This window comes from Pholis gunnellus (assembly GCF_910591455.1).
Source record: "Pholis gunnellus genome assembly, chromosome: 8".
In the NCBI taxonomy this organism is placed as follows: domain Eukaryota; kingdom Metazoa; phylum Chordata; class Actinopteri; order Perciformes; family Pholidae; genus Pholis; species Pholis gunnellus.
In genome coordinates, this window is record NC_136534.1 from 16,421,812 (window position 1) to 16,440,285 (window position 18,474).

The 18,474-nt window shown below is 45.0% G+C and overlaps 1 protein-coding gene across 1 annotated transcript in view; it reads left to right on the forward strand.

The window, feature by feature from the left end:
• efna3b (ephrin-A3b) overlaps positions 1-17,677 on the forward strand; it is a gene marked incomplete at its 5' end in the record, with an annotated part of 50,675 nt that extends 32,998 nt beyond the window's left edge. Inside the window, 4 exons of the mRNA XM_079164746.1 lie at positions 9,734-10,026; positions 11,059-11,124; positions 12,370-12,447; positions 17,545-17,677. Coding sequence (XP_079020872.1) covers positions 9,734-10,026; positions 11,059-11,124; positions 12,370-12,447; positions 17,545-17,663 — 556 coding nt within the window. The 3' untranslated portion in view covers positions 17,664-17,677. The remainder of the gene's footprint in view (positions 1-9,733; positions 10,027-11,058; positions 11,125-12,369; positions 12,448-17,544) is intronic.
• Between the last annotated feature and the right edge of the window lie 797 nt (positions 17,678-18,474).

An 18,474-nucleotide genomic window follows, 5' to 3' on the forward strand; every position in this document is an offset into this window, starting at 1 on the left:
AAGCTCGTAGAGTCAACAGGATTTCAAGCCTAATGTGCGTAAACAGGTTTCCCTCAAAACTACAGCTCCTTTTACCTCCTTCTGGTCGTGTCAGGATCCAGTGTTGCGTTGTCGCCTATAGCCTCGAGCTGCAACACGTTTCTTCCCAAATGATTCCATCTTCATCATCATCCCGCTCCATTTCCATGTTTTATTGTTTGTGTCACGGGTAATTGCAGAGTCGTACGTTTCTGAAAAGGTAATTTACTGGAGTGTTGGGGAGATATCATGCAGCAGGCTGACTCTGGTCACATCTCTCTGGCCTGGTTAGGAGGAATAAGTGAAGATAGCGGGGGCCGCATCTGTAAAAGCACACACACACACACACATGGCTATTTAGCGATACGCTGCACAAACTGAAAAGTTTCAGTTTCCACTCTTGAGTGCATCACTTGTAAGCCTATTGTGTGCAGAGTTAAAAATCTGGCATTGATAGATTTTTGGCTCATTCATCACCCAACAAAATCTTTTTGTTTCTGTTATCACTTTGGCCTGTGCTCCGTGGAAGGTCTTCGCACTGAAACATCCGAGCTGTGGCAGTCTTTTATGTTCGGCTTTGATAAAGAATAAAAATAGAAAAACTCTCGAGCATGAAGTGAGGCTGAACTTTGTTGTTTTTGGAGTGCAGGCTGTTGTTTTTCTTCTCCCTTCCTCCTATCATTGTTTTACTCCATTGATTCCATGCAGCAGAATTATTTTTCCTAAATGGGTAATTGAGCACACATTGCTTAGATTAGCATTGCATCTCAATCTGCATGCTTCAGTCTCGGGCCTTTGTGACCTCGTATATATGTGAAAACATTCAATTAATTCTCCATGTCACATTACATTAATGGAACATCCATAATGCAGGAAATGTTTAAGCTCAATGTCATCTTCTATCTGACAAGAATACCCAGATGCTTTTTAAACACTTAAGGTCTTCCCGCTGGTGCCTGCTTGTCCTACGAAGTCTGCTATTTATCTGGCAGTGCCTTTTGTGTCCGTGTTGGATGTGTTTATCCATCTGTCCGACCCTGAGAGTAACAGAGCTTCTATTTGCCCTTAAAACCCATGTGTGCGCACTCCGTGTCTGCAGTGTGTATTATCTATTTCTGAGCAAATTAAAAGGTCTGACGGATGAATTTGAAGTAGCTACAACTTGTCATTTGGTTAATTAATAGAAGAGTTTCAGGAGAATACTTTTTATTTGGCAAACTAACGTAACTGACTGGGTTTACACTCCACGTTTCACCTTTGGATGTTCCCTCTATCACATCCACATGCAGTCACACAGCCCTGCCAGGCTAACTGGTCGTACAGTACATGACCAATCCACATTCTGCCTGTAGCCCTTAGTAACCCCCCCCCCCGACTGCTTTTATCCTTAATTCTTTGTTCCTTTTGCTGCCAAACCGAGATGCAACAAAACAAAAATCTCCCCCTGAAAATGGTGCGGAACAGAATTTGCCACAGTAATAGCTGATGATTTGTGATAATGTTGAATAGTAATAAGTGGCACTTAATTAGCCATTAGAGAGACAGAGGGGAGATGGTGGATAAAGAGAGGATGGATGGGTTTTCACACAAAGCAATGAACCCCTGTAGCCCCCTTTTTTTTTTTTTTTTTTTGCGACAATAGCTCCACAGCTAGGGCTTCTTCTGTCGTCATGGAGACTAATGTTGAAAGCCAGCTGTGGTTTTGTCTTGGTAGCCCATTAGGCTGGAGCTCGGACTCCTCTCTGTCTCGCTTTTCTTTTCTGGCTTCGCCTCCTTGGACTCACAATGGAGAAAATATCCTCTCCGTGTTAAACTGGTCTGTAATATCCAACGCGGGGTCATCGGTGGCACGTTTGAAGTGCGCAATCGAGGATCTATTTTCTCTCTCTCGTACCAGCCAAGTCGGCCAATGCACAAACAGACAAGCTGGTATCTGTTTTATGGTCGACCCCACCCACCTCGCAGTTCAAAGTAGGTTAAAACAAGTGCACGCAGGTGAAACGTGATTTGCAAATAGTATCTGACCCAGGTGCGCTTGACGGATGGCACTACTTCCCGTTCCACATTGTCCTTCTGTCTGGCAGGCCCTGTTTCCTGCCCCCGGATCTCTTATTAAACGTGGCTCAGGAGGGGAATCTGAGTAATGTTGTTGTTGTTGTCGAGAACGGTTTATCCCAGCGCTGGAGCTCTTTTCCCCCGCAGCCCTGATATTCAAGCCTCCAGACCCCGACCCAAACATATCAGTCAGCGGGACACGGGGGCCATGTGACTCGGCCAGGAAGTGGGCTGAGGCGGGCGGGGAGAATGATGGTTATGCAGCACATTGATCAGGTTTCACAGGACACTGCCAGGTTATCAATCTGTAGGACTGTACACACAGGCGTGTGCGTGTGTGTGCGTGTGTGTGTGTGTGTGTGTGTGTGTGTGTGTGTGTGTGTGTGTGTGTGTGTGTGTGTGTGTGTGTGTGTGGTTTTTGTGTGGGTTTTTTGCCCGTGCAGGGTCAGGACTAGTGTTGTGTGTTTGGGGCAGCGAATGCGGAGAATCAATAGCTGGGTCAGAGGGTAATGTCTCACTGAGTGCTGAGTCTATACACAGCCATCAGACAGGATCACTATCAATCATGGGAGAGCTTAGGGAACATACACTCTCTTTCTCTTCTCGGTGTGTCTCTTTGCCTCTGCTGGCCCAGTGTCTGATGGGATCACTATTGCTCATGTAAGGGCTTTGGGAACAGAGACCACGGGGAGAGGTGGAGAAACAGACAGACAGAGCGGCCCGGGATCGACGGGAGCAAAGCGATAGAATAAGAGGCGGAGATAGGTTAGTATCGGCAGATACGTGTTGAATGACATTTGAGAGGTAGAAGAAGTGAGGAAACCCTTTGGAGCGTAAAATAGGCTGGGTGGGTGGTGGTCGCGAAATGGAAGACGAATTCAAGTTGAAAGCAAAATCGATGAACACGCAAATTAAGGTAAAGACCACAAGTCTCGGTCTCATTCAGAGGTTGAACAACATTTTTCTAAATCAAAGTAGCACACTGTCTTTCCTCCTCACCCTTCGTTCGACGGCCCACGCCTCTGATCTCCTCTTCCTCTTCCTCTTCCTCTTGCTTTTTGCCCGCGTCTCCGCATTTCCGCACGTGTGTCGGGCCTCGGCGTTCAGCCATCTGTTGTTTTTCATGCACTCGTTCATTTTAATTTGCTCACATCCATCCATCTGTGTCACGCGTGTTCGGACAAAACAAAGCATGCACGATTGATTGCAAAAAAAAACCAACCAAACATGCATGTGCGGGTAGAACATGCTCGTCGAACACATTACGGGGTTAGGAGAGTGTGTCTGTCGAACAAGGCTCTGCGTGGAAAGCGAGACAGCTCAGTTCAAAGGGCTAATAACGCCTGCCATTAGGTTTTGTGCTGCCGGAGCACTCCCTCTCTCACCGCATAGTCTATATCCACAGGGTGGGAGAGGACTGGGAGGACGAGAGAGGGAGACGATGATGGATGACGATGATGAGGAAGGAGGGGAAAGAGGGAGAGAGTGCTTAAGAGCTCGAGAGAAGTGAGACAAGAGCAGAAAAATGGAACAAACGAGGCAGAAGATGTAAGAAAAGGGTGGAAATAAAGAGAAAGTGATTCTGAGAATGCTGCTCGTGTTACGGGATCATGTCAGTGCTGCGTGTGAGGCTGCTTGGCAAGAAACCCTGTTAGCTGCAATACTTTGATCAATTACCAATGATGAACCATTGCTCTGCAGGGCAGGACTCCGTGTGTGTGTGTGTGTGTGTGTGTGTGTGTGTGTGTGTGTGTGTGTGTGTGTGTGTGTGTGTGTGTGTGCGTAGCAGCCTTGAGAGAAGGCAGCATATTCCTGTTGGACACACTAGACAGGTATTGATTTCTATGGGGAGAATTTAGAACCTACTCAACCACTACACCCTATCAGACACACAAATACACGCACACGTACACACACACACCCACCCACCCTCAGACGCCCACACACACACACACACACACACACACACGCACCTAAAGGCATGTTCCTCCAGTGGTTTAGGGAGATATGATGGAAATGAAGCACAGGCTGATAAAAGAGAATGATGGTATTCTGATACGCCAGCAGTCAAACGTGTCAATATCTTCAATATCAACAAATATTGCAGTAGATGGCATCCCTGAGTTCTTTACTCTTATCTGCATTATCTGCATGCTTCCTCTCAGGCAAAAGCCAAACTTGAGACAGAAACAGAGAAAGGGAGAACAAATGGCGGTAAGGAGGCAAAAGAGAGAGCCAGAGCAGAGGGAGCGGGAGGAGGATTGAGCGGGAAGGACTCCTGCCTGTGTTCGATGAGGGTCCTCATTGATGCTGCAGATCCCTGGGAGTCTCCTTTCAGTGGGGGAGCCATTCAATTATCCCTATCGCTCCGCTGGCTGATTGGAGTCCTCCCGCAACAATGTTAGCATCTCTGTACCGGACTGGGATGGGATTAAGAATCCTGGCCTCGGGAAGCAGAGTGACTTTTAAGTCCTGATTGGCAATCATTTGTAACACTGCTAGACACGTTTTAATCCAGCCCAACCTTGTACCCATCAGCAGTGTCTCCTTTGATTTCTTTAACCTTAAATTTACCTCGGCATGCAATGGTGTTTTTTTTTTTTGCAGTTTCACACACTTACATCCCCCGCCGCAACACAATCAGCCACCCGCGGTTTCCTACTTTTGATCGTTGAGCACTTAGTCGTTGGGTAGAATAAAAAACATGGGTTCATGTACCCTGAAGAGGATGTCCTCAGATATTCCATGCTAACGTGTTAGCCTTCTCTGTGCTAATGATTGTTGGCACCATAGCGTCATGAGAAAAGTAATTGAGAAGCTCAAGCGTCTCAACGACAAATGCTGACCCGCCATCACAAAAGCGTTTGTGTAAAATGCGCTTAAATAAGTAAAACTTCCCACCTGTGAAAACTGAGCTTCTATCCTTGACCTTTCTGATTGGTTAAGACCATTCAAACAACGGTGAATATCGTTTCCATAGAATCACAGATTGACCAGCGCCGTGTTAAATAGCAGAGTGAATCATCTACGGGGCACGAATGGAGGATTTTAGCGTCCTTTTTGCTTATGCGGCACATTGACCGATGAGCTATTGTTGCAGAAACACGCTACATATGTATTCAGTGTAAAACCATGCTATGACTTTGTCCCGGTTGAAGGGGAAAACTACACTTAAATCTTTTAACTTCAAGCCCCCCCCCCCCCCCTCCTCTACAGAGTCTGTCATCTTACCAACAGAGAACCGCGGAGTAAGCTGGTCCTCCCAAGCGCTTGTTACAAAAAGGAATGATTGCTCTTACTGTCAAAGTGTGTTATTGATGTACGGCGCTCCAACAGGCCGGCCAGATAATAGCCAGGCAGGGGGTAACTCTGTGGCATTATATTGCCCACGACTGATTTATACAAGCAACATACTCTCTCCCTCCCTCTCTCTCTCTCTCACACATTCTCTGATGTGATTTTACAATAGTGACATTGATCCAGGCCCACTTTGATCTCGCTCTTAGCCGTTGCTCCCTACCCGCTATCACCCTCTCGCTCCCTGGTGGCCAGACTCTGCAGCTTTTAACCCCGACTACCCCTTCGTCTCATCCTATAAACCGTCCCATCTTTCTCTCCATCCTTCCATCGGCTCCATCCCTCTGGTGGATCTGTAGATGTACTGTATATATATATATATTTAGTGTTCTTTAGCTCGTGGCTCTCCCCCGCTATCGGCTTCGACTAACCAGGTGTCACGTACCAGGGAGGAAATTAGTGGTGATCCAATACAAAAAATGAAAGCGAGGCATCCGGAGAGAGCTGAAGAAAGCAACACATCGTGACATTTCATAAGCTACCCCACCTCTTACTTTCTGTGTCGCTGTGTCTCTCCATCTGTCTTCACTTGGAATTTTCAGCGAGCATTACGATCCAATAAACTCCGATACAATAAAAGGGAATAAAAAAAAAACAAATGCGGCGGCACAGTTTGGGATAGAATGAGTATCATGATCTCCTCAGTCGGACTGGATTTTCTCTCACGATTCTTAGGAAAAACTGTTTTTTCTAAATTATTATTTATTGTATTCTCCTTTGTCATGAAGCAGCCTGAAGGAATAATATATTATGAATATATGATCGTGACTGGTGTGGGGCCGTCACACACACTTTGCATTTAAGAAAGAGCACGTTGCCCACGAACAGTTTATACCCAACTGCTTCACTTACATGACACACATGACTATTTTATTTAAGTATATTAGGAGATATAAGTAGATTTATGTAACTCTCTCTGTACACATCTGCACACTGTGGTTAGAAACATTTGGAGTAAAACCATGTTGATAACAACACGCATCAGAGAGAAACACCTCTACGGCGATAAGACAATCAAATACTTCAAACTGACAGTGACTGCACTTTACAGTGTTGTGGAATTGGACTGCATTATATTTGAAGTTTTAACTTAATGACATAAGCAGGAGCTACAGTGTTACAAACACCTAACCATGCAGCCTAATACCATTCAGTCCAATAACACAACACCACAAAACAACAGCCTCCGCAACGCATTGACATTCAAAATGTACAGTACAAATACAGGTCGGCATTGAGTTGGTACTTGTTGTTGGCCTCTAACCAATACCAGTGTTTAACATCTGTTTATCTCACTGTGTGGTGCGGAGCTCATTGGGGACATTCTTCTAAATACAGTGAATTTAACACATGTTAGTATGAGGAGCAGTGGGTAACTACTACACAGCACCTGGAGAGCAGTTAGAGGGCCTCTCCTCAGCAGTGCCCATGAGGCCAACTGGCATTTCTCCAGCTTCTCTTCTGCTCTCCATGCTTGGTCCACGCGGGGACTTGAATCAACGACCCCCCCGGTTCCCAAGATGAATCCCCCAGGACTGACCTATTGCCATCCTATCTATCTATCTATCTATCTATCTATCTATCTATCTATCTAGAATCTAATATGAAAGATTAACAACTAAAAGATCAGTATCAGTGCCAGAGTGGAAAAAAGAAGGGTCAGCCCAAGACAGTTGTATTGAACTGCATCATGTTTGTGCATGTAATGTATCACTGTGTTCAGTGCATACAAATGAGACAGCAGAGGTATGATTAAAAATCATGTTTCCAATACCTTTAATCTTCTAAGGCATCCTCTCTTCAACACAATCTCCCTCTTCAGTTGTCTATCTTCTGCTTATCCACAGCCTGAAACTAAAGCACAATGTGTTCTGAGACAGATTACTGTAACGTTCCTCCTCCTTTTACATGATATCGGAGTAGCTGTTAAAACACACTTCTGTTAAATCGTAATGTTTTATTTTATGTGTACATGTGTGTGTGTGTGTGTGTGTGTGTATGTCAGAAACACAAAGACTACATCAAATGTAAAAGGTTGGCAGGTGAGATGCTTTGGTGTCACACGTAGAAATGCAGACACAAACCAAAAACAGGCGCACATTCACACAGACACACACACACAGACACACACACACACACACACACACACACACACACACACACACACATATAAATACACACTCATACACAGTGGGAATCCTGAAGCCAGCTTTTATCTTAGAGAAGTGATTTACTTTCAGATTACTCGAGATGTTCTGAGTTGCCCTCCCCCTCATTTTTCTCTCTTTCTTTCTGCCATCATCCCTTCATCTCGGAGAACTCGCTTTTCTTTGGGAGCGTAAAACTCTCCAACCGCCTCCTTTTTTTTTCTGTCCGCTCCGTTCTGGCTCTTTCTGCTCTTTTACTAAATTTGCATTCACTCCTCCCTGCTGGAACTAAACTCATCCCTCACTTGTGTTCTCTCTCTCTCTCTCTCTCTCTCTCTCTCTCTCTCTCTGTCTTTGCATTCACTATAAATATAGTTCCCTTGAAGCATTTTACACTTTTTTTTTCTACCACTAATACCCTCTGTAGGCTAGTAAATGATGTAATGAGAAAAAAGTGGTGCGAGGAGAGGAGAGGAGAGGAGAGGAGAGGAGAGGAGGAAGAGAGCAAAGGATGAATGTTGAACAATTAATCTTCCCTTTATGTCAGTCTGAAAGAACGGGATGAGAGGAACGGAGAGCAAGGGGAGAAAGACATATTCAGGAAGGATTTGAGGAGAGCGGTAAGAAGTGATGGAGAGAGGGAGACATTGGGAACAGTGTTTCGATCTTCATTTAATAATTGAATAATAATCCCCCTTGAGACATGACCTAGAACTAGCAGAGAGGGGGAGAGGCAGCATCCGGCTGAGGACGACACACTGCTGCCCCCTTGTGATTTTACTACGTCACCACTATAACGTCCAAGTGAGTGTGTGTGTGTGTGTGTGCGCGCACAAACTCATCGGCGTGTGTATGATTTACAACTGCAGCGTGTCTCTGTCACACAGATATGAGCCCGTGTCTGTGATGGGGAGAAAAAAAAGAGGGCTTTTGGACGTCAGGAAAGAATCTATTTCACTTTGTCACACATCTGTGTCTGGGAGTGTGTGTGTGTGTGTGTGTGTAGATAACACGCACACACACACACACTCCCAGACACAGATTCAGACCTTATCTTCCTGTCAAGCCGAGTCTTTTTTGGGGTTGACGCTGATATATGAGCTTTTCGGGCGGAGGGTTGGGGGGGGTTGGGCAGGGGGGAACGTGGCCAGGACGTTGACGGCTGATGCGAAGCGCAACGTTGCGCTCAGGTTGATGTACGAGCGCTGGGGTTAGGGGACAACGCTGCGCTGACACCAGGAGAAGGAGCTGTGGCCCTGGGGCCTTCAGTCCATACTGAGGAGCCAGCTCCGCATTCTCCGCATGCAGCAGCCTTTCAGCCACAAATACACGCACGCACACACACACACACACACACACCTGCTTTCGGTTATTAATAACTCAATAACTCTCAAACAAAGATTCGTTTGACCCTGGGTGAACATTCAAGCTGAAATGCAGCGTACCATACGATGACAGTGAGGGGTTACGTTGTCTTGAAAAAGGCAATTAGAGCCACATGTGGAACATCATGCTAACTATGACAAAATACGACAAATACTGTAGCTGCATTACGTGTGTGTGTGTGAGAGCCTGAGAGTGTGCCATTGGAGATTAAAATATTAGTGCTATTATTTAGTGTAAAATATTGTGTGTAATATGCTTGTAGTGCTAACGAAGTGTATTTTTTGTGTTGTATGTTAATTACTTTATTTATTGTGTTTGCCAAGCGCTGGATTCAATGCATGGATTTCACTTTATAAATCGCATTTATTGTTGAAGCACAAGGTTGATAGCGATATCGTTTCCAGGGGCAGTTATTACTGAAAAAACTGACTGGCCGGCAAAAAACATTGTTTCTTTCCTGTCAAATTCTGGAAACATTTTGTGATTTTGTAACACGTCCAATTATGATGTGTCGACGCTAGTTAGTTTTAAATTGCCTGTTGTCGAAATTAAACACCTTTAATTAGAATAATTATGTGTATTCTGCAGTTTTGTTATTATGCTTAATTTAATGTTTTAATTAGAATAATAATAATAATATATGTGTATTCTGCAGCTTTGTGATTATGCTTACTCTGTTTTATTAGTATAATATGAATTAATATGATATGTGTATTCTGCAGCTTTGTGATTATTCTGACTGTTTGCACTCTCTTTCTCTCTGTGTCCAGTCTGCGTAGGGAGGGCTACACAATGCAGGTGAACGTCAACGACTACCTGGACATCTACTGCCCTCACTACAACGACAGCCAGCGCATGGTGGGCACCGGCGAGCAGTACATCCTCTACATGGTCAGTAATCGTGGGTACAGGAACTGCGACCCCCAGCTGGGCTTCAAGAGGTGGGAGTGTAACCGGCCCCACGCCCCCCACGCGCCCATCAAGTTCTCGGAGAAGTTCCAGCGCTACAGCGCCTTCTCGCTGGGCTACGAGTTCCACGTTGGACAGGAGTACTACTACATCTGTGAGTGGGATCAATCCAATATCACTTATGTGTGTCCTCGAAATATAAATGAAAATACTGTAAATTATAGTAAAAGCTTGTGAGACTAGAGCAGCCATGTGACAAGGACTCCGTGTAAAATGAAACAGCTTATTCTTTTATTGTGAAGGGGATTGGATGATTAACTCAGTTCCACCATCCTCGGGGTAATTTCAGGATAACAGATGTTATCTGTGCTGTTTCACATCTGATCATATCACTCTCCAGTCAAGCCAGCCTCATCCATTTTGTTGATCGCTAATCAAATTAACTCGCAGCACCTTGCGCCAAATACCACACTGTATAAATAATCAACTTTTAGCTTGTTATGAAATTTAAATAGAAATATTTCAGCCCAGGAATAAATGCATTGAACCCATATTACTTGATGGGAGACGTCTCCAGGTGTCTCCACACGAGATATGATGTGTCAACCAAACATTTTCAAGTCTTGTCTTGCTATCCACGTTCTGTATTTTTTACTATCTGCCACATTTAGTAACCTGCACTGAGAACACTTGGTGAGCCTTCCACAGTCCGTGTTGTAGGTAGGCGGGGGCCACTAGAGCTGAGTGCGTTTGCCTCTCTCATATAAAGAGCGCTCATTTATTTCCCTCTGCAGGAATATGTAGCCTACAATACAGTTCAAGACTGACTATCTTCAGTAAATATAGTTGTAAGTCACAAACAGTGACTGCATAATGATAGCTTGTGCGCTCCATTGCCTCCTGGGAGAGTAAAAAATAACTTAAGTTTAGGGATGCACATAACGTTTTATGTTATGCGTAAAATTGAATGTTAACTGTGTTTAATGTGGAACATTTCTGGCGGGCTGTAATCTGTTTCATAAGGTCAGTATGGATTGGAGCATTACTTTTGATCTGGTGTTCACATTTGAAGCGGCAAAAAAAACCCAACATTGGTCAGTTTTTATTTCGGAATACCCCATAATTGAAAACATTAAACGTACGCGAAGGCACATGTTGATCTATTGTGCGTTTCATGTTGTTACAGCCACGCCCACCCATCATCACGGCCGCAGCTGTCTGAGACTACGAGTGCGCGTCTGCTGCTCCACAGGTGAGTCTTTTACTTTGTGTGTGTGTGTGTGCGTGCGCGAGAGTGTGTGTGTGTGTGCGTGCGATCGTGCGTGGTGTTTGACGTGTAATGCAATGCTTGGACCTGTTTGCATACTGTACCTGCACCCATATGGCCACTCTACCCATCTGGCAGGCACCGGGCTCCCCATGAATCCTCCACCACACACACACATGTATTACTCACACACACACACACACACACCTGCTGCATACAGATGCATACATATTCTAAATACAGTCTAAATCAGTCGGAGCTATTAATACTCCCCTGCAGCATTTTCACACACAGCACAGATCCCCCTTGCTCCTCTTGTCTCTCTCTTCTTTCTCTTCCTGCTCTCCCTCAGCAGCAGCAGAGAGGAGCAGCTCCAGCTTTGAAGGCCCTCACCCCCGCCTCCTCTCCTCTCCTCTCCTCTCCTCCGCTCGACTCCCTCTTCCCCCCCCTCCTCCCTCGCTCCCTGTCAGAATCCATTTATTGCTGTGTGCTGTCAGTGGGTGGCTATGTATATGTAGTGTTAACCTCTCTCGCTCACTCTCCTGCCTTCCTTCAATCTCTCAACCCTCTCTCCCTCACACACACACACACACATACACGCACACACACCATATACACACACAGATTTACACACAGACTTTGATCCCTGGCCTGTCCGGTCCTTTTAACTTCCACAGCCCTGTAGTATTAACCTCTCCTCCCTCTCACCCCCCCCTCCTCGCTCTCCTTCCCTTTTCAAACACTGCCTCTCTTCAGTTTGATCTGCCTCCCCTCAGCTTCCCTCTTCTCTCGCTCTCTCTCAGGGCTGCTGCTGTGGCTTGTCAGCCTGTCTAGGGGAATTTTTTAACCCCTTGCGCCCTTGCCTTGCCGCTCTCTTGCATGTCTCTCTCACGGTGTCAAGTTAAATCGAATGTCGCATTTCCACTGCCTGGTCTGCCACGGTTCTGCTCAGCTCGACTCGCTTCGTTTTGAGTTTCCATTAGCAAAAGTTGTGGACAGGACTTGCACAACATGGGACATCTTGCAAACCCGACATTTGTAAATAGCCAAGCTACTGGGAATAGTGACTAAAATGTGAGTGAAGTCAAGCCGAGCCGAGCCGAACCATGCAGAGGAAATGAGGCATAATTAAAATCCTTTGATTTAGAGCAGTGATTTAACCCACGCTCCCTCGCCCTCTCCCTCCCTATTTTTCTGTCTCACTCAATTTCATCTCTCTTTCTCTTTTAGCCTCCGACGCGGAGGATGAGCCAAAGCCTACAGAACCAGACTACACGCTCAGACCAGGCCTAAACATGGACGATATTGGTGAGTCATGCACACACTCACTTAAACGCACCTGAAGTTGAGTGAGTGTGGAGCACATTCATCCGAGCCGTCTCGATTCATAAAAACAGACATAGACTCATGTTTGCCATTCAGATCACATCAGCCTCAAATCATATGACTCACACTTTCCAAAGCAGACAATTCCATAAATTAGTACAGTAAAATATTTTGTTTTCAATACATTCTGATCTTCATAACCTGTCTGTGGAACTCAGCCACAAGCCCAATGTGAGGCTTTTTGGTGATCTAGTGACTAATGGCGGCTAGAGGATGGTGTATGTGGGGAGGAACATGTTATCCACACCTGGTGTGCCTCATTTATGTTAATAATTATTATTTTTGGATGATGACTGTCTGTGACACAGAAGCCTGCAGGCAATAAGAGGGCGCTGGTTCAAACCATTGTAGTGACTCCCTTTAACTGTGAAGCTTTAATAAATGGGAACTCGTTGTCCCACCAGCCCCAGTGGAAGTTACACACTTTGAAGACAACTACAAAAATGTAGAATATCACAAGCCGTATCCTTTTAAATACTGACAGCATATTGATCGTTGATATTTGATGGCGGAGTGACCAGTTCATTCACCATGCAGCGTCAGAAGGGGCCAGCTGAAATGAAATGTGCCGTTTTTCAAAAGAGACCGTCGGCACAGTTAACTTCACAGCGCCAGCTGGCTTGGCAAGCTGCTGATCCTGCTAAACAACTACATGCATATTCATTTCACACTCGCCGCTTTCACCCGGATATGCAAAGAACACAGAGTTTTCATGGTTAATTGCCAGAAGAAAAGAACTCAATTCAGATTTCCTGTAGTCAACTTCTAGATCTTGATAAGTGCTCCCACTCGGCCCCTTGCATTGCTCTCGTCTGGATTACGCAACATGCTCGTGTGAATCATGATAAATCTGTTTGCTCTGGAACTGTATATGACATTAAGGGAGAAGCTGAGCAGTAAATCAGTAAGTGACAGACTTTAGGATAATCTCTCAGATGATCATGTGGTTGCTTCTCAGTGTTATGTGCGGCACAATAACAGAATGTGCAGCTAGCTAGCTTGGCCTAAGCTAGCTGCCACCCATTACAAAACCAGAAATGTGGGTATCAATCATCATCCTGGCCCCCTGTCACACTTTTCTCCAAGGTAACCTGTAAAATATGGTGCTGTGTTGTTGTTAATCTGTGTGTGTGTGTGTGTGTGTGTGTGTGTGCATGCTCACATGCGTGCCTTTGCGTAATAAATCAGTCTGTTCTCATAACTGTCATAAGAAAACTCATCACTGACTGCGGCAAACGGCTGCATGTCCTGAGTTTGTCGAGAGACTTCTCCCTCACTTCTTTTCCTCCCTCCATCATCCTTTCATCTCATTTTTCTCCCTCGCTCCATCTCCTTTCTCCATGCCCTCCGCATCCTCCCGCTCTTTAATTCCCATCCGCCATTTTTCCTCCCAGAGCACAAGTACGAATGCAGTGGAGAGGAAAGCCACCAAAACTCAGTTTATTCACCTTTTGATGTGTGAAATTGAGTTTCCCATCTTTTAACCTTTTTTTTTCAGTAAATACGATATTAATCTAAGGTTTATAGTATGCATTTAATGCTATGGCAGTAAGCTATATTAACATTTTTCTCAAATTATTATACGTTTTTTTCCCTGCTTTTGGTAAACTGATAGGCGCAGATTAGCCTTAGTTCATCCATTCTTCTGTTTCACTCCACCAACACAAATTACATTCTTATCAAATGTCCTCACCTCTTGTGTGCCCTCTTTCCTTTCCTGCAAATATTTTTAAACTCATAGCAAAATATGCTAATTCCAGTAACACATATAGAGTTTTATTCAAGATACTTAATTACAAGTTACACAGAAGAATATACAGACACGAAAAAGGTTATTTCCACAGAAGAATAGTTGTATTGGATGTACTTGAACAGATAAGGAATGTGACCCACATGAAAATACTGTTAATATTAAGCGGACGGCTGACACAATAGCAGAGCACAAATTACCCCAGCTCCTGTGGGTCATTTTCACCTGTAGTGCTGCGTTGCCAATTAAATTAATAGGAGAACTCGAGGGGCGCAAGAGGAAGTGAGGAAATCAGCAGGGACCGGTGAAATGAATTGAAAACAAAGAAGCAGTGCAGTTTCCTATTCCTCTCCCTCATTCACGGCCCTCCTGACTGCCGGTTAGACTCGTCACGTCGTAGTTTTAATTACTGTTATTCAAAGTTCACATCAGCACATCCACACAAACACGAGGGCGCCGCGCAAACTGCTCAATGTTTAACTAAGCCGAGTGTTGCAGGCTGATGTTGTAAACCACCCGTCCCGCTCCCCTTCACTGCTCACAGTTTATTTCCTGGGCGCTGCCCCTTTCAATCAGTGTCTACAGCTCAACAGTGGTTCCCTCCTGAATAGGGCCGCTCGTATTAGATTTCATTTAGATCTCATTTACAACACAGATGGAATGGCGCTAGCAGCTCCCCGTGCAGCCATGTGATTACTGATGGCTTTCAGTGGGAGGATACTCATTTACCAACCCTGTTGGCTCAGGTTACTGCATCTGACGGTCAGCTCCGGCCATTAGTGGGGAAAATCAGGAGCTCTTTCTTTAATGGGGTTTATTGTACCAATTAGCACTCCTTTAAGCGACGGAGTGCTTGGGTTACTTTGCCAGTAACATCAGGTTGAGTATCAGCAGGCAGAACGCAGTTCAAACTGAATGTCGCCTCTGCTTTCAGAATATTGGTAGAAACAGTTGGGTTATATGTTTCAGTTTCATTTCAGAATATCTTATAGAAAGTTCTGGGTTTCGTATTTGCAGTCATGTATATCATTTTAAGTATAAAAAAACAAGTTGATCCACTGATTTTTAAAGCTTAAAAGAGTAGAGTTACTTCAGCTGCTGCAGCTTCAAGCTTCCTGTTTTCCCTAAAAACCACCAGAAAGAGATATCAACAGCTAATTAACACCAGGTGTGCCAGCTGATTGCTCGGGGGCATCAATTAGGCTGATGGTGTTATGTCACAACCCTAAACTGCTTCTGGGATAGGGAATCAGCACCCGATGCCTAAAAGGCATTCAAACCACTGTTTAAAGAGGTTTTATATTTATACAAGTGGCAAATGCTTTTTCTTTTGTTGTTGTCTCCCTGATGCTTAGTGGGGACATGACTTGGCACAATAGTCAACAATATAAAAATGTGACAATTGGCATCATGGGGCAAAAAAAATAAAAAACGGTGGTATCAACTCTTATACTTACCAAATAAAACATATTATTTCTGCTTACATACAGTCATACTCCAGAGGGTGCAGTTAAATTACATACATCAATGCACCAGTTACAAGGAGGACTACTCAGCATCTAACAATAGCTGTGTGCTGTCTTTTGTGGCTCTGCAGGAGCTTTGTTATGTTTTCCGGTGAGAGACATCAGTATTAACCAGTCAGGGAGGGTACAATAAAAGATGCTATTGTTTCAATTATGTTTCAAACTAAATGGAGTTGCACTACTAAATTCCGATCTTGGCACACCACAAATTATAACGTCTACGATTGCCACATAGTTGAATCAACAACTCTCTTACAACTGCAATTAAAGATAATTATTTTCATGAAGGATTTGTCACTCAGGACTCGTGAATTGCGTAACAATTTACAAGGGATTCTACTTTTCAGGTCAATCATTATACATAAACACACACACACGTACACATCACACACAGACAGACACTCGTGAACACTATCAGAGACTAAGATATCTCCTTCTTGTTCTTGTCAACATGACATTCAAATTCATAGACGCCTCTAGGTGTCTGAGCTTCCACATTATCAGGCGGATGTTGCCCGCACACACACACACACACACACACACACACACACACACACACACACACACACACACACACACACACACACACACACACACACACACACACACACACACACACACACGCAGTAATACACACAGCTTCCTCGTGTGCGCCGATGTGTCAGAAGGTCATGATGTACGACACATTCCCCCTGCACACCTCTCCTATAACACCTCTCCTATAATGATGTGTTTATCTGTGACAGTCAATGAGGAACAGTGTGTATGAGGCGGTGAGTAGAGACACACTTTAGAACCAGTTTTGCGAGATGCTCCGCAGTCTGCCGTTCGTGTCTTTCGAAAACCACATTCCTCTCTTGGTCAGCGCCAAAGTAGCAGTGTCCTGACCCGTCGGCTGCATGCTCGGTTACAGAGCGGTCAAGGCATTTAACCTGAGCTCCACTGCTGCATAGACCTCATTACATTGGCCAGCAGAGCATACCCAGAAGAGGCCATCTCTAAAACCAGGTGTCAGCCAGTCATTACTCTGCTGTCTGACCCACAAAGCTGCTGGAAATATTCCGGAGCGAGATATGGCGCTGCGTGGAAACACTGAGAATATCCCCGCTCCATTTCGGTGCCATCAGACCGTTAACAGACGAACACTAATCACCATCAGCCGTCCCATGTTCAGACAGTAAATGATGCTGCCTGTCTGTCCTCCGGTCTCATTAATCAAGTGCCTACAGCGGGTGTGTCACGCTGCACGCGTGTCTCATAAGTGGAGGCATGCGTCAAACAGTCTGGTGTTTTTGCACATCGACTAGACGTCAATGCTCGGTATGTAGCCTGCAGCACAGGGCCGCAAACTATTTTTAGGACATCACCAGGTGAACATGGTGAGGGGGGGGGGGGGTTACTGTAACATAGCATGTCTGTGTGTAAAAGTATGTGTTACTTTATTAGAACAATAAGAGCTCTCTGATAACAGCTGCAGCAGTCTGCTGTTGTGTTGTCTCTACAGCAGACTTTAGAGGGAGTGTGACTCTGTGCAGCCAGCTGCCTTTTCTTTCATTTCAAAAGTGTTTTACTGAAAGCCGTGCTGTGTAAGCAGATTAGAGCTCAGATCGAAGCTCAGATAAACTCCTTTTGCCTTATTTTAAGTTTTTAAAGTGCAGGAAAAAACCTCTGCTGTCATTGTAATGAGCTGATATAAAACCACTCTCCGTCATTCTTCTTTATCTCTGCTTCTGTTTTTTCCAGATGAATTTAACCCTTTCGTTCCCAAGCTGGAGAAGAGTGTCAGCGGAAGCAGCCCATCCAGGGATCGCCTTCTCCTCACCGTGACGATGCTCTTTCTGGCCGCTCTCTTCATCTCCTAGCAACGGCCATCCCATCAGCGTCACCATGCCAACTAGCCTTGGGAGGGTGTACAGTATCAGCGGATGGGAGAGTTGAGGAGGAGGGGGGGGGGGGGGGAGTCAGGAGGAGAGGAGAGTTAAGATACCACAAATAGAGCAGAAGGCAAGAGGAGCAGGAAATGAGAGTTTTCAAGCATCTCAGTCTGAATGTGTGTGTGTGTGTGTGTGTGTGTGTGTGTGTGTGTGTGTGTGTGTGTGTGTGTGTGTGTGTGTGTGTTTGTACAGCTGTGTGTTTGAGGGAGTATGGTTTTGGTGGAGTTGAAAGACCTTCAGGCACTCGGTGACACAGCCTGAACCGTATGTTGCACCAAAGTCAGCCTGTGCATACAGATACAGATACAAGTGTGTGTGTGTGAGAGTGTGTGTGTGTGTGTGTGTGTGTGTGTGTGTGTGTCTGTGTGTGTTTATGTGTGTGTGTGTCTGAACAGGCCAAAGTTTGAGCTTGTTGAATCATGCACACCACACAAAGCATTTATACACCAGGAGAGGCGAGGCTGAAATCCTAGTAAAAAGAAGAAAAAGCATCAAATCCACCCACCCAATTGAAAACCATTTGAAGACTTTACCCTGGATCTGATTGGCTGAAACACTTCCTTAGCGGTAGTTGCCATAGTTTCTTGCAACAAGAATTAAACTGACCTCAAATGAACTGAATCAGATAGATTTCATCACAACTGAACTGAAATTGCCTTTTGTTGTTGCTGTTGTTGTTGTTGTTGTTGTTGTTGTTGATCTTGATGTTGGGAACTTGTCCCAGTCCATGGAGGGGAGG